This window comes from Hetaerina americana, unplaced genomic scaffold, assembly GCF_022747635.1.
Source record: "Hetaerina americana unplaced genomic scaffold, ioHetAmer1.1.p SCAF_1, whole genome shotgun sequence".
Classification (NCBI taxonomy): domain Eukaryota; kingdom Metazoa; phylum Arthropoda; class Insecta; order Odonata; family Calopterygidae; genus Hetaerina; species Hetaerina americana.
Window position 1 is genome coordinate 93,356,370 of NW_027286069.1, and position 15,929 is coordinate 93,372,298.

Consider the following 15,929-nt stretch of genomic DNA (forward strand, 5'->3'; position numbering starts at 1 on the left):
GATGAAGTTTAGGGATTTTGTTCTAATAAAATGTTATGACAATATATAGATATCTGTGAGTTTCCAAAGGCTGAGCAATTAATTAACAATGAGATAAAACTTTTTTTAACATATCATTTATTCAGGTGTCGTTGCTGTCTATGTGATATGTGTGACTCTGTGAGCCACTATATTTTTAAAGAAACTACATATGTACATACAGCTGCAGAAATTATCTAAAAACTCATACATCGAGACGTAAAATCTATAAAATGGAACCATTGAGATGTGCCAAACTCTAAAATTAGCATCTAAATGGTATGTGAAAATTTAATTCCACCAGTGATATTACTTTCTTTAACAGGAAACATGCCATTCTTAGCTTAATTTTAGATGGATCATGGTTAATGAAACTGCAAATATGTTTATTAACTTAATATTAACAAATATATAGGTACCTAATACTGACTAGCAGCTGTAATCCATAATCTTTGGAAGCAAGTAAATACATTTGTGATTTTAGATTTAATGCCTTCAAAATTGAAAACTCAATTCTTCAAGTCATACTCATGCTAATTCAAATGCCTCAAAGCTGGTTGGAAATCATCACAGACTGGTTTTCCATTACTGCTTACTATTTACAAATATTTCTGCCAGTGTTAATCTTTCCTGGAAGTACATTTTAGCGAAAGTATTTCTGTCTATAAAAATGAGTTTTCAGAAAACCCAGCTTACCCTGTATTTTGTATATGGTTGAAGGTTTTCAATTTTCCTCATGGTTTCTGGACCCCAGCTCATGTTCCTACAGTATTGCCATTCGTTTTCAATGCGGCCATTTCCTTGACCACTATGGGGTGATGGTGATTCATACCGCCACTGCACTAAATAGACAGCTCCTGGCACATTAGGGACTTTCTCCCATTCCAGACTAAGAGAAGTTGGCCCCAAGGTATCTGCCACCAGTGCTGGGGCTTTCAGGGTCCCAATTCCTTCTGTTAATCATAACATATTTTATTAGGTTGACCATAATGGAAAAAAATACACATTGAAATAGGTTACTTAGTCCTGAATCTCCAACAAACATTAACCCACAAGCTATCTCAATTTAAATATGTTTTCTAATCACTAGAAAGGATGAATTCATGTTGTTCTGAAGATTACTAGAAGAATTCATTTAAATTGTTTGCATCTCTTTGAAAAATAAAATAGAATCTCATCTTCTACTTCTCTGGAAAACCTGTCAATTCATATGATTCACCAGATAGACGTTACTCTGTGCTACCTGTTTCTATAGATAATTGATATTGATTGTGCATGCAATGAATAAAATATATCCTCAAATGGGCAGCAATCCAGTTAATTTGACATAATAAATAATCTGTTCAATAAAAAATTGGTTAAGGGCATTTCATTGGTTTCAGCGGGTAAAAATTGCTAGTAAAATGTTTAAGTGGCCATTAAAAGCAGCATTAATAGGTCTATGAACCATGGCAATATTGTGACATTGTTTCAGGGCTAGGGCCCTGATGCATACAACTATGTAGAAAGAATGCTTCTCCATGATGAAAAGTATTCAAAATAAGACCTCAAAGTTTCCTGTAAAACTTGTTAGATTTTAACAATATGAAATATTAAAGGCCAAAATTGCAAGAATTACCCCACTTTTTTACAATGGCATTGATTCAGAAGTTATGCCAGGAAGAATAGACCTGCAAGTATTGCTGCTGAATCCATCTCATTCTAGTTTGTAGCAACGGGTTTCTTTTGATTATGAGTATTAAAGAAAGTTGCTCCTAAAGTGAGGAAAAATTGAAAGACCATCATGTATTCCTATATCCAGATTCTGGCAAATTAATAGAATCATTATCTCACATTGAACTTCATATTAAAAACTTCAATACTCATATTGACATTAAATGAAATTATTGACTTTGTCATTCTGGACACTTTATTTAACACCCAACCCAGGTTTTGACGTTGACCATCATCATAAAGTTAATCCCTTTTGTTTTTTATGGTCTCACAATGGCTATGTTTAAAAAACTGAGATACGTTGAATTTAGAAACAGAAAGCAACTTTCCGGGTGAATTTTTTCACATGTTATCTGATAATATTTTTGAACTAAAAGCTTTGACAATTTGATTTTTTGTTTAGAAGCACTTGACATTGAGCTCCACAAATTCCAACTGCCTACCAAATGCTCTAATCTAGTGAACATATAGGGAAAATTGCTAGTCCTTTCTAAGTTAATAAATCATGAATATTTTTTAATTTTATACTATTATTAAATATACAGGAAGTTCCGGGTAGCAAAAAATCACAGAGAGCATACAAATAGGAGTCTGTGGTGAATAATCCATTCATGTAGAAAAGAACCAGTGAATTAATTTTGCACTTCCCTTGGTTGTAGAGAAGTTTCCCCCAGCACTACTACATTCCTCCACCTTTGTCTTTCTCCTCCTCCCTCTCAGGATTAATTTAACATTGAGGTCAGCATTTGCACTCTGTTCTCAATGTGTGCATGCTATCTTGAACACTGGATTTTACTTTTGCATTTGTTTCTCAAATTAGTTTGACCTCGATTTGATTTTTGTTAAATGGTTTAGAAAATAAATTAATAATGCTTAAATCTAGATGACACTGAGATCCCGATGTATGCCCTTGACTTTTGGTAATTTGAATTTCCATCACATGTAATGAAGAGATTTGGAAACACATTATGATCTTCTCTTTGAAGTTTAGAGGTGGAGTAACTACACCTTACTCTCCACTAATTCACACTCAAAAGGTTCTTTTCTATGTGAATGGACTCATTCAAATTGTCAGGAACAAAATTTCATAAAAACAAGACATGTAACAGAGCAAAATCATACACAGGGATCCCAGTCTCGTTGAAATATTTATAAACTGTTTTAATCTTCATATTTGAAACACAAATTTTAAAACGTGTTTTTGGTGCTTAATTTATTAGTTATAAATGTGAATGAAGTATTTGACAATATTCTTTGGATAAGTATTTATTTTTCAAAAAAAGTCCTTTTATTCACCAGTATATGCATGGATTAAAAAACAGTACTCATGGAAAATATTGTAAGTCAGGAAATGTTTTCACCAAAATAGTGCCAAGTAATACAAATACTATGGAAAATTATTACATGAACATATAATTATGAATATATAATAATAAATATAACATTAATATAGGCATGGTATTATTTACTATAAAGACCAATACCATAGGGTTACAAAGAAAATGACATTAAAAACATATATTAACTATGCGCTGCTGTTATATAACTTAATATTATAAATTACAAACTATTTAATACCTTTTATCCTATGAATATACTGGCTCACTGCATCATTACACCCCATCACACAATACAGTTCTTTAGGAGCAAGGAATGTATGAGTTCCATTCTGGAAAAGTAATGCATAGCATATATGTTACTCAATGTAGTTTTCTGCAAGTTGGAGCGGCATCTATGAAGTGTACAATGGTTATGAGTAGCCAACATTTGGGAATAGCAATCAAGTTTAGAGGCTTCTTCTGACATGTACAGGCAGAGGTAGATTTAAGGAAAGGATATGTAGGCCATGTGAAAATATTTCCCCCTTTGTGAAAAGTAAAAGGTAAAATAAAAATTAATTATATGCTTGAAACTAAATTTTGATATCCACTGTTGCGAGAGCATAAAATTATATACTGTAGGGTGCAACATATTCACTAAATTAGTGCAATCAGTTTCAAATTTAACTTGATTTTCAAATTTTTGTGAAGATAAAAAGGTCATAAAATCAATTATTTTCATTCATGTGCAAATGAAAATGGCCTACCCTTTGAGTTTTTCTAAATGTACTGTGTTTGCGGAGGAAGCTAATCACAGACCACCATGAGATTTTATCTACTAAAGCAAAGGGAAGAGTGTGTGGATGACTACTTTCTGCTTGTGAGTAGCTAACTGGCATATGTTGGTCTCAGGAATGAAAATAATTTGTTACCTAATATGAATTGATCAAGGAAATTGAATTGTATATTCTTGAGCTTACATTATAAAGAAATATATATAGAATTGTAACTGGCATCTCTGGGTTTTGAAACAAAAGCAATGCTATTGTACTTTTTTATCACACTATGCATGGGTTATACAATGTTTTGAAGTGGATTCAATCTGGATTGCCTTAGCTTCTTGCATTTCAAGTGACTTTGTTTATAGATTTTGTGAATTTACATTTGAAATGTATCTTTAGAGGTCCCAGGGAAATACTATATGAAATGCTATTAGAATGTATTCCCATCATATGAGTATAGTTAGGAACTGTATTAAAAGAAAATATCTCATGCTAATGATTCACATTATGATTTTGTACTTACGCAGACATCAGGACAACTGGAGTCTAAAGCTTTCTGCCATGCTTTGCACCCACGAGAGCACTGAAAAAAATGGATATGCTAATGATTTTGTCATTCATTACTTTCATCATGCTGGAAATGCCATCAATCAAGAGGGCAAGAAAATACGATTGACCATGGATGAAACACTCTGTAATTTCAGGTAGGTAATTATTTGTGCCATGGCCCTTTTAATCTACTGTCTTTTCATTGCTACTACCTTGATTTCAAATGTTTAGCATGGTCTAAAGAAACATATAACAAACAATTAGAGTTCTCATTAATACATTTTAAATAGGTGCATTTAATATTCTTGCAATTCTTGGACAGATTTATTTAAATCCTTATGAAATGAAGTTTGATAGTGATGCAATTTTCTTTCCGTAAATATTACATTCATTCTTTTGGATTAACTGAGAATTGAAATTTGATGCATTATTTTGATAAAATAATTTATTGGATGCAACTATTGACAAACACTCAGCGGTATATGTAATGAAGGCACTACCATGAATAAATAATATCTCTTTTGTCATAATGAAATATGCCATCAAAAAGGGATCATATTTATCAGGAGCAACTGGAGATCATTTTCAAACCTGGGATAAACCTCTAGATTTCATTGTAATTACTAATAAAGGAGCCTTGATGCAAAGTAATATTTGGGGGCTATTACATAAGTGAGAGTCTAAGGAAATTTTCAGTCATTCTCTGGGCCAATGCTAGATCACACCTTGGATAATTGCCTTACTTCCCTTCTCCTTGCTATGCAGATACCCTTTTCTATCAACATAAACACGCTCTCACCACCACTATCAATTTGCCACCTCTCATTGAGTTTTGTGAATCTTTCATTTGTTAATTTATTAGCAAAAGCTAATTATTGAAAATCAAATATGGCTCCTGAGAGCCATATTTGATTAATCATTATCCAGGAATGATGCTAACTTATGATCCTATTTATTGTATGTTAGGGGACAGAGCACTAACATGAGAGAGAGGAACATAAAAATATGAAATCAACAAGTGCATTGGTGTGGAAAATTACTCTTTGTCCCTGGGTAACTTAGTCTCACTGCATCACTCCGTGGAAGAATTCGATATTGCTTTCTTATCATTCAAGCACGGATTAAGGTTCAATCCTGACAAGTAGCGGAGCACCACCTTCCAAGTCAAGATACATTGCCATTGAGGCTAGGAACTTGCTACCAGCTGGAAGGCGCATATCCTCTCAATGAAGAGGCGTTGACCCTTGTGAGCCTCGCGCGGTCAAAATGAAAGGTATCGCCCGCCCTTCGGTCATCCTTCCACTCGGAGGTCCTCACAGCTCACCCGTCGTGCGCCGTAGGACGATTGAGCCCGTGTCGAACGCGGGTTAGTTTGTACGCGCATGCATAAGCATTTATTCATTGAAACTCACAGATATCTCTGCATATGGATGAATGCATAAATGTGCTGGCTGATGTGATTGATTATCATAAGGCTCCTCACCGGAGAAGCGTTTCCCCGCGGTCGTGGCCCTGCGTGGTGGAGAACCCCTCTATCCCGTGGTCTAATTGGCCTGTATCCTGTTCGCTCTCACTCTCTCCACATCTATTTTATTCTCCCTTAGCGCGTCCTCTTTTTTTCTGTGGTTCGTATTTTTTTTTCTCCCTCACCGTTGCCATTCACCCTCCACCACATCCACAAACTCGTGAGCGCAGACGCGCGCGCGCACCCATACGCGCGTTTGCCCTCTCCAGCTCGAATTAGCGGGAAGGAAGTTGGCCGAGTTGGAAGGCTGTCATGAGCGCATTATGTGCATAGAGAGGGCGACGTGAAGTGGGTGAAGGGTTAAAGGTGATGGGAGGGAAGGGATGCTATGGAGGAAGAACGTATCGAAAAATATATGTGCTGTTGTATACGTACCTAATTTATATTTATATGCTCGTGTGGTGCAGAGGCCATGGAGTTGGTCTAATGTGAGCCACTGTTTCCTGTGTGGTGGCTTTTTAGTACGGTCACCGGGGTTGGCCGTGGTGCGGGCATTTCGTTGAGTGATTAAACTCGTCTTTTCCTCCTTACAGGGGCCATCCCCCCGCCCCGCCCCTTCTGTCTCTTCCTCCAGCCGTGTTCCTTCCTCTCCTCTCGTGCCCCTGGGAGACTTCCTCTTCCTACCAGGGAAGTGAATGGCGGGAAATCGCACTCACTTCGGTGCCCTAAGTGATGGTGGTGTTCTCTTCGCGTAAATATCCTGTTGTCAGCCGATTCGTTTCTTGTCTTGGCCAATTGCATGCGGCCTCTAATTTTCTTCCCATTTTCCACCCTGGGAATTTTTGTCGTTTAACACTCAATTAGCGCGTTCGAAATTCTGCATACGTATAAATGTGCACTTTCAAATCATTACTATATAAGGTGCAACATTAAAAGTGGTAAAATTGAAAATTGCGAGTCTTAATATTTATGATTTGTTTAATTCTTAATGAAAATTGTGGTGATAAGTTGGGTGCTTCAGATACTCAACAGGAAAAATCATCGCATTCGCCCAAGAATCGACATTAAATGAGCGCAGGAATTTTCTGAAAAATTAAAGAATAAACACAATTTTTGGCAAACGTTTTTCTTTAATGAATTGACATTTCTGCTCGATTACTTGGATTATTTTTAGGGCTTGAATAAGGGATGATGGATCTACATCACCCCATAAAATTACTAATGACGTGTATCCTATGGGTGGTAGTACCAATCTTGTGCTAGTAATCCCAATTCACGATTAGAAGTACGTTTCCCACCAAATTCCAGGGGAGTTCTAAGATGTATTTGAATTAGCTGGGATTCAAAAATAAGAATTTAAGGATTTAGAAATTTTATTTGATTTCATTGTAGTTTAAGTAGTACTACTCGTATTTGTCATTTATATGCACTTTGTTCTATGCCTTGAATTGAGCCAAAAGTATTAGGTCGTACACTCGATCCAACCATTGTCTTTTGCGACGCATTGTCTTTGCATTTGCGATTTGATTTACTTTTTCATAGTAACCTGAGATTGATAATACAAGGACTACTTATATTAACTAATACTTGTATGCGACACATTTTATATTGCTCTTTGAAATCGAATAATCCATTTTAATCAGGTATAATTTTCCTATCCTTGATCTCTTTATTTTGGGAGAAGAGGCCAATATGTGGATTCTTAATCATATTAGGAACAGATCCCTCTCACACTTACTTTTCTTCTGTCATTTGGGAGAATATGCCGGCGCAAATATTAGTCACCAATATACCAAGTTATCCGAAAAACTAATTATTATGCATATATATATATATATACACGAGGGTCATCCGGAAAGTAGTACCCGTTCGTGAAATAAAGACACAAAAGTAAATATTAACAGACATAAAAAATTTTATTTGAAAGAGGATACTTTAAACTACTTCTCAACATAATCTCCAAGCAAATTAAGGCATTTGTCATAACGTGTGACAAGTTTCTGTATTCCTGCTGCATAGTCCTTCGCCGCCAGCTCATTGAGATACGCGAGGGACCCATCTTGCACAAATTTTTGCATAATGCAGATGGTGTTTAACAATTTCATGAACAATTGTTCGAGAAACATTGGGAAAATGCTCACAGATGTCATCAATTGTGACGCGCCGATCGTTCCTCACGAATTCGTCAACTGAGCTCACCAGTTGGTCTGTAATGACAGACGGTCTCTCCGAACGCTCATCGTCGTGTGTGTTCCCCCTCCCCATGTTGAAGTTGCGACACCACCGCCGAACAGACGACTCGTCCATTACATTGTCTCCATACACCTCCTTTAATTGGCGATGAATATCACATGGGCGAACGTTTCTTGCATTGAGGAATTTAATCACTGCCCTCACTTCACAACTGGCGGCGTTCTCAATTTTTTTAAACATTGTAAACAATCACAGAAACAACACAGGCAATGCTAGCGTCACGCAACTTGGCTCAGAGAAGGCAGACAAGCCACTGAAGCTATCTGACCTCGTCCAGCGGCTACTCGCGTCGTCAGCACTTCATGCGGCACGAACGGGTACTACTTTCCGGATGACCCTCGTATATATATATATATATATATATATATATATATATATATATATACATATATACACACACACACACACATATATATATATATATATATATATATATATATATATATATATACACACGTGGGTCGCATAACACAGTAATCAACTCGAAGGTCGGTTTGGTAGGTGATAGTAGAGTTCACCCAGTACTAAGCCCGACGGTGTGTGAAATTAACACATCAGGATAGGGGGGGCAGTTCTCTTCCCTGTGCCGTTTATGGTTTCCCAGGAAGATCTGGTACCCGAAAAATCACATAGATTGGGTGGAGCTGCAGGTGCCCAGATACTTGCCCAGGAATCGAACCCACTCGGTCAGTAGTCCAACGCTCTACCCCCTGGACTACCGCGACCCACACACAAACACACACACACACACACACACACATATATATATACATACACACATGTTTATATTTCATTAGGAAGAAAAAACTTTTCAACTGTTAGGATCTAACTGAGGATGGAGCTTTGATGACATTGCTGAGTTACTATTCTCGAAGGAACAGAATATTTACCATTCCGACTAAATGTTTGCTCCCTAATTTTTTCAAAAACTGTTAGCATATCACATTGCTTCGAATTCTGTGCTCCATTGTACCATCTGTATTTACACATGATGTGCAATAAGTGGAGACGCAGTTTCGAATGTGTGTTTAGGTCTCGAGGGCTGTGTTTCGTCCCTCTTTGGGAAGGGGCGGACGATTATTGAAGCAAGAGGCGGAGCCGTCCAACCTCGTCCAACCCTGAGATTGCTTGGCCGGGCCAGGGGTCTGCTGTTTGTTCCCGGGGCACTACTCTTGATCTGGCAGTCAGTCAACCCAGGCACTCAGAGAAAGTCGTCCTCTTTTCTGGCATTCATTTTCCGTCACTCACTTGGGGAAACTCCTCCCTCCTCCCTTGATCCTCTCCTTTTCCTTCCCATATCTTAGGTGCCTTCTTCCTCGGCAGTCCGTCCATTTATAATTCCTCTTTGTGCGCTCCTCTCTCTCTCTTCTTCTTCCCTGCCTTCCAATTTCATATGTAGGAGTGTATTTGTCAAGCCTTGTGCCACATAGCCAAGCCATTGATTCCGGTCAATTACCACCAGGGGAAAATCGTTGCGTCGAAGAATGATGGCTACTCAACGCCGAAAAAAATGACGTGCAAAGGGATTTTTACGATCGCTGCTCGACGCTGATCGTCCTCTCGAGTCTCATTGTGCACTAGAAATAAAAAGTTGTCCTCGAGAACGAGAAATTCACGCTTCGTCCTGTGATTTCACCTCTAACCCCAATTCCTCCGGAACGTGTTTTTTGTCACTCGCTCACACCCCTTTGGATTAGGGCGATAATCGAAAAAAATCATCTCGACACTTTGGCCTGAGGACTACATCACGGAACTTAAGTAGACTTGAACGTTCCCTCCAAATTCCTCCGAAAGATTTCAGAGGAATATTGTGTACATTTAACGCCTATGCTCTCATTACTGCGACTTAATCAGAAGAAAGCAATACAAAACTGGCGTACCGCAGGTTTTCCCGCTGTTCTTTTTTCAATGTCTCTTCATCTTTTCACTAATTTTTATCTTACCATCTTTCATCCATCCCTCGTGTATTCCATTTTTGATCTTCTGTGTCTGTATTTTGTTCTTCTACTATTATCCCCTCGGGCCATAATATGAACGATTATTTGTGAACTTTTTCTTAATAGTCTTTTCCATAGATTTTTCACCTCGGGTAGAATTGGTACGCCGTTCATCAGTCCACTTTTAACTACTGTTAAATATATTGCCCACCGTGAATTCCGAAGTGCTCCCTCCACTCAAGCGTACAGCATCATGACGTCGACTCGAGGCATATTTTTCACTCTTTTTCCCGCTCCCTCTGAAGTTTCTGTCCTACAGGCGGCCATTTTGCCCACCCCCACCCCCAATTCTCCCTCTCTCTCACTCTCTCAATTAAGCAGTGCTTTGCTGAAAGCGGTCGTTAAGCTCTCCCGCCCATTCCTCACCCCTCGATTCAATGGTATCCTCCCATCATCCCATCCATTTGCCCTTTCATGGCCACTTGGTTGAGCGGAGGGCACCCCGTGCCGAAGATTGTCTTTTCTTTGTAACCTTGTAATTATTGCTCCGGTCGATATTTTTAACCATGTCCTCCGCCCTAGGCATCTTATACCCCTCTTCGTGGTCTTATTACTCATCTCAATTGCGGTACGGAGCGAGTAAGATTATGTAGGCCTGCTTTTATCGCTGTGGCGCCTTTCCCTAACTTTTGTCTTTTTTCCCTGCTAGGAGTGGGTGAGACTTTAAAAAAGTGTAGGTAAATTTCTTATAATAGAAAAATAAATGTAGATAAAACTCGATGCTGCCGCGTTTTTGTGCGTTCGAGTTTATGTATACACCTATTACGTTCAAACCTGCGTCAGCATCGACATAAGCGTGTAGTTATTTACTAAATAAATACAAACTGATGCCAGTACCACTGATACTTTCCTAATGTAACATTTAAGTACTTAGGTGCCGGCATTTTTAGGGATAACTTCGGCCTAAAACTATATTTAAAACAGGCCAAACATTAACTGCCGGGTAAGCAAATGAACTCCTATTTTAAAATTTTCTTTAAATTAAATTTATCCACAGTGATAAAGAAGAGTTTAATATTATAAAATTGCACTGTCAGTTATAGATGGATCATAAACAAATGATTGAAGAACATTCATTGCCAATGCTCTTTTACAATACAAAATAGAACTTGTGTTATCGCCGACATCCAGTAACATATGTGGGTAAATGTAAAGTTAAATACCCGCTCACGTAAAATATTAGGGATGATATCTCTAGCGAAAAAAAGAACGAGATCACTTATGATTATAAGATATCCTGGGCGAATGCCAAGATGAATTTAGGAAAGCGTTAAGTGAATTCAAAAGGAAAAGATTAGCGGAAAAGTTGAAAGAGAATCCTGAATCATTTTTATTATACGGCAGAGAAGTTCAGGGTTACAAGTTAACTGTATCACTCAAAAATAATAAAGGCGAATGAGTAACCAGCAGTTTGGAAGTGGCTAAATTATTAAATTCCTTCTTTCAAAGCGTCTTCACCAATATCTCACAGAATACCTCCGGTAGCTTACCAAATCGTGCCGGCCAACCGATGCCCAAAATTGAAATATATAATGGAATAGAACGTTTTCTGAAAAATATCAAGCCTAATAAATCCTCCGGGCCCGATGAAATATCCGCTTGTATATTTAAGGATCTAACATCGGAAATCGCGCCGTATCTAGAAATAATATTTAAGAAGTTGTTGGTAGATCACAAGGTTCCCAAAGATTGGAAAACGGCTAACGTAACACTAATATTAAAAAACGGAGACTAGGAGGAACCGAGCAATTCCAGACCTATTTCCCTCACATCCATTTCGTGCAAGGTTATAGAACATATAGTTGCTCGTTCGATCGTGAGACACCCCGATAATTAGAATTCACTAATGAAAAATCAGCACGGTTTCCGAAAAGGTAGATCCTGCGAGACACAACTTGCGCTTTTTGTTCATGATATTCTTATTTCGGGATAGAGCAATGTTCCAGTGGACGCGATTTTTCTAGATTCAAGAAAGACTTCGACAAAGTACCTCATAGCAAACTACTCGCAAAGCTATAGGCATATGGCATAGATAAGAATATCCGGGTTGGATTATAGACTTTTTGAATGGTCCAGTCAAAGAGTAGCGATATATGAAGTTAGCTCAAATGCAGAAGAAGTTACTTTAGGTGTTCCCCAGGGAAGTATCATCGGACCTCTTCTATTCATACTCTAGGTTAACGACATTGGCTCTGTAGTCACTAGTGAGATACTTTTATTTGCGGACGATGCAGTGGTTTACCGTGATATCCGTGATCCTAAGGACGCAGCAGCTTTGTCAGATGACCTTAATGCTATACAAAACTGGTGCGACACTTGGAAATTAGAATTAGACTTAAAAAAGTGCATAGTCATACATTGTTGGAAAAAGAGCAATTCCCACCCGAACGCCTACTGCATTGGAAACCCCGAAATGGAATGTGTAGACTCAATTAAATACCTAGGCGTTACCCTCACTCACGATCGCTCCTGAGTGAAACATATACTGGGAATATGTGGACAAGCTAACAAAGCATTGGGATTTATTAGAAGAGTACTTGGTTAATGTGATGAAAAGGTCAAAGAGAAATGCTATCTGTCGTTGATTAGGTCTCATTTAGAATATGCTGCAAGTACGTACATGGGATCCTCACGAAGTTGGATTAATTGTCGAATTGGATCGCATGCAGTGTAGAGGAACTATATTTTTAGGCGTTTTTAAGATAAACTTAGTAGCGTATCCAAAATATTAGAGCCGCTAGGCTGGGAATCACTCACGGAGCAAAGGTTAAATTACAGATTGAAGCTCTTGCATAAATTGGAAGGAGTTCTCTTAAACAGCGATGTCGAAAATGTATTACGGTAGGAGAGATAATGCTAATAAAATTAGAGCGATTAAGTGTAGAACAGATAGATTCAAGATGTTATTTTTTCCACGAACGATAGGGTATCATAATAACAGTGTTCGACCGCACACCGATTGAGTGTTAATTGCGAATGGCAAGTTCCTTCTCTATACTAATAGAAAAATATTGCGATGAACAAATGAAGGAAAAATTCTAATTCTCTTTAGTTGGATCTCAAATCGAATGTATTTTGAATGTGCCACAGAAAATATTGGTTCAGGTTTTTAAATTAACTCGACTAAAACAGCCTCGTTCTCGAAAAACCTCTACAAAAGAAAATAAAATGGCATGCCATTGCTGGGAGCTTCTGGAGACACGAAAAATTAATGCTAGATTAAACCCATGGCAAAGGTACCAATCGCGCGATTTTCTTCGCGAAATCGCGTAAATAATCCCAAGTCCAGCATTATTAAGGTGGCTCGGTCATTATTGATTCATTAAGTGGATCGAAAAGACATGTTCAAGGGCTCGTTTTTCCTCGTACAATTAATGACCACAGCGCGGACAGAAGGAAATCCGCATTAGGGCACAACACCGTGTTCCAGGACTCTTTTCCTCCTTTATCATAGCTGGTGCTCGAATCTCTCTCGCCACATCTTGCAGTGTTATTTAATGGTAGCCGTATTCAGAAGTGTGCTGCCAGTTACCACCCAGCAAATCTGAGCGCCGGTCATCAGCTCATTGCTCGATATAATATATTCAGACAACATTCGCAGTCTTAACATTCGAGAGATACAAAAAAAATCAATTATTTCGTTTTAAAAAGTTACAGATGTTTACGTATCTTAATTTATGTAACTATCCGCACTGTGTTTCCCCACATATGCATTGGGATTTGGAAACGGGATAATGGTTTTATCAAAATAGGGGAAAGTTGCGGTGAGAGCATTTTCAAATGACTACTTACCCGTGTTTAATATTGGTTGTTTCCTCGAAGATGATATGAACTCAGTCCAATGATTATCGATGTTTTAGCGATTGATTTTTATCGGTTTTGAATTATCGCTCTATCCACGTTCAAAGGGTTGTCTTGCATATACCCGTGGATATCAGAGATTCTTTTTCCGAAAGTAATATGGAGACCGCTACTTTTGCAAAAGTCTCCTTGTTACTTCTACCCGCGATTAATGATTAAGAACATGTATACCTTTCGCTGTATGGAAGTTCAAAGGATAGATTCAATAGGTGAAATTAGGAAAAATTATCGTTTTTATATTATTTTGTATACAGGATATTAGTCGAAGCCTTAGTAAATACTTGTGTTCGCATTTTTCCACGTCATTATAACGCGACGACGTTTTCTGAGTTAATAGTTTCGGAAATGTATCTATCTGATAAATGAACTATCCAATCACTTACCGCTCATCAATGATGGCCGGGTGGAAAAGAGCTTCTTCTTACGTTGGAGATTAGACAGTCTTTCGGAAGCAGCAGAAAGTTCAGGCATCTCAACCGGTCTAACTGTATGCCCTCCTTTCCCCCTCTTCTTATTTCCTCCCCGTTCCAACGCGACGGGAGCCGAAAAATGAAAATTAGGATCGGCGGAGCGCACGCTGCACTAACAATTTGTTTTCCCTTCCCTAGGCACTGAGGTTCATTCGCCATTCACCCGTCCCGTCGGTTCGATTGAGGGTGGTTGTGCCCCCCCCATCCAGCGCCGTCTCTGCCTCCCCCCCCCACATCCCTCCTTCCCTCTTCTCTCTCTCACGCAAATTCTCCCGCTGAGGGAAGACTACTTCAAGGAGCTCCTCCTTCGGCTTCGTTTCTCGGCCTCTCGAGACATCTGCCCACGCCCACCCCCCGTCGTGTGTGAAGAATTTCTTGTGCATGTGTCCCTCCTTCCTTTCTGCCCTCCTTCATTTCTTCCATCGGTTTCAAGAGGTCAGCTTCAGCCTCTTGCTAGGAAGATCTTGGCTTTATCCTCGAAAGCTAGCCAACTTTCGAATGACTTACAAGACATTCGAAAAATATTCTTTGTTTATTTACTTTTAAGTCACCAAAAACAGCTCAAAAGTCTCCTATGCTGACTGAAAAAGTAACCAGATGAAATTTGTTTTTAATTTATTTCTTTTGCATCCGAGCAAAAACAGGATTTCGACCTTTACATCGGACTTTGAAAATTGATATAACACTTTGACAATTACATACACCCAAGCCCTAGGTGGAGGAAAAACCACCTAGGAAGGAATCGAAACCGAATTGGGATCGTAGGGATAAGGCGTCGGAATTCTGGGGCGTGTAGATGACTAGATGTTGTGAGTGGGACGCGGAGGAATACGGATTGAAAATAATTGAAGGAGACCATTATTAATGAAAAATAAAAATGCAGAATTTTCCGAAACCATTTGGTGACATTAAAATCGGGAAGATGTGGATTTCCACACCACGTTACATTATATGGTCGCTTAACTGTTACTCGCGTCGACGTTAATCATAATGTGCACTGCCCTATAGTATAGCATGTCAGTCTCGGTAATAAAAATTCAACCTTTGGCTAGTTTTGAAATTAACTCTCTGCACAAGGACCGCTGCACTATCTATCCGTCGCCGTGGCGCACTACAGTTTCCATTGCAAACATTGACGATGTCCGTAGAAAATTGAACCTAGCATTCATAATGTATCTCTCGCGTCAATGGGTCAAAACGCTCTCAAGCAAGAGTTAAAGGTATGCCGCTACTACTGTATACTACTCCTTCGGAAATCAGAGGCAGTTTGAGCGAAATTAAAATCGAACCGAATTAATTTTAAATGAAAATCAAATCACGCATTACAGGTGGGGAATACCCACTGTTTTCTTTAATTTTCAAACTGTCATCTGAAACCTATGGGTCAATTAAGCCACCACTTTCTCCTAAGAACAAAGCTAAGAGATAATATTAGAAATCTTAGGTTTGAGATAGTCAAAGAAAAATTTACATTTTCATAATTTCGAGAATAGTCATCAAAA

The 15,929-nt window shown here is 38.5% G+C and overlaps 1 protein-coding gene across 1 annotated transcript in view; it reads right to left on the reverse strand.

The window, feature by feature from the left end:
- sev (receptor protein-tyrosine kinase sevenless) overlaps nucleotides 1-15,929 on the reverse strand; it is a 147,167-nt gene that overhangs the window by 37,438 nt on the left and 93,800 nt on the right. Inside the window, exons 3-5 of the mRNA XM_071589500.1 lie at nucleotides 4,356-4,415; nucleotides 3,310-3,400; nucleotides 715-971 (exon numbers count right to left, since the gene is read on the reverse strand). Of these exons, the coding sequence (XP_071445601.1) occupies nucleotides 715-971; nucleotides 3,310-3,400; nucleotides 4,356-4,415 (408 nt within the window). The remainder of the gene's footprint in view (nucleotides 1-714; nucleotides 972-3,309; nucleotides 3,401-4,355; nucleotides 4,416-15,929) is intronic.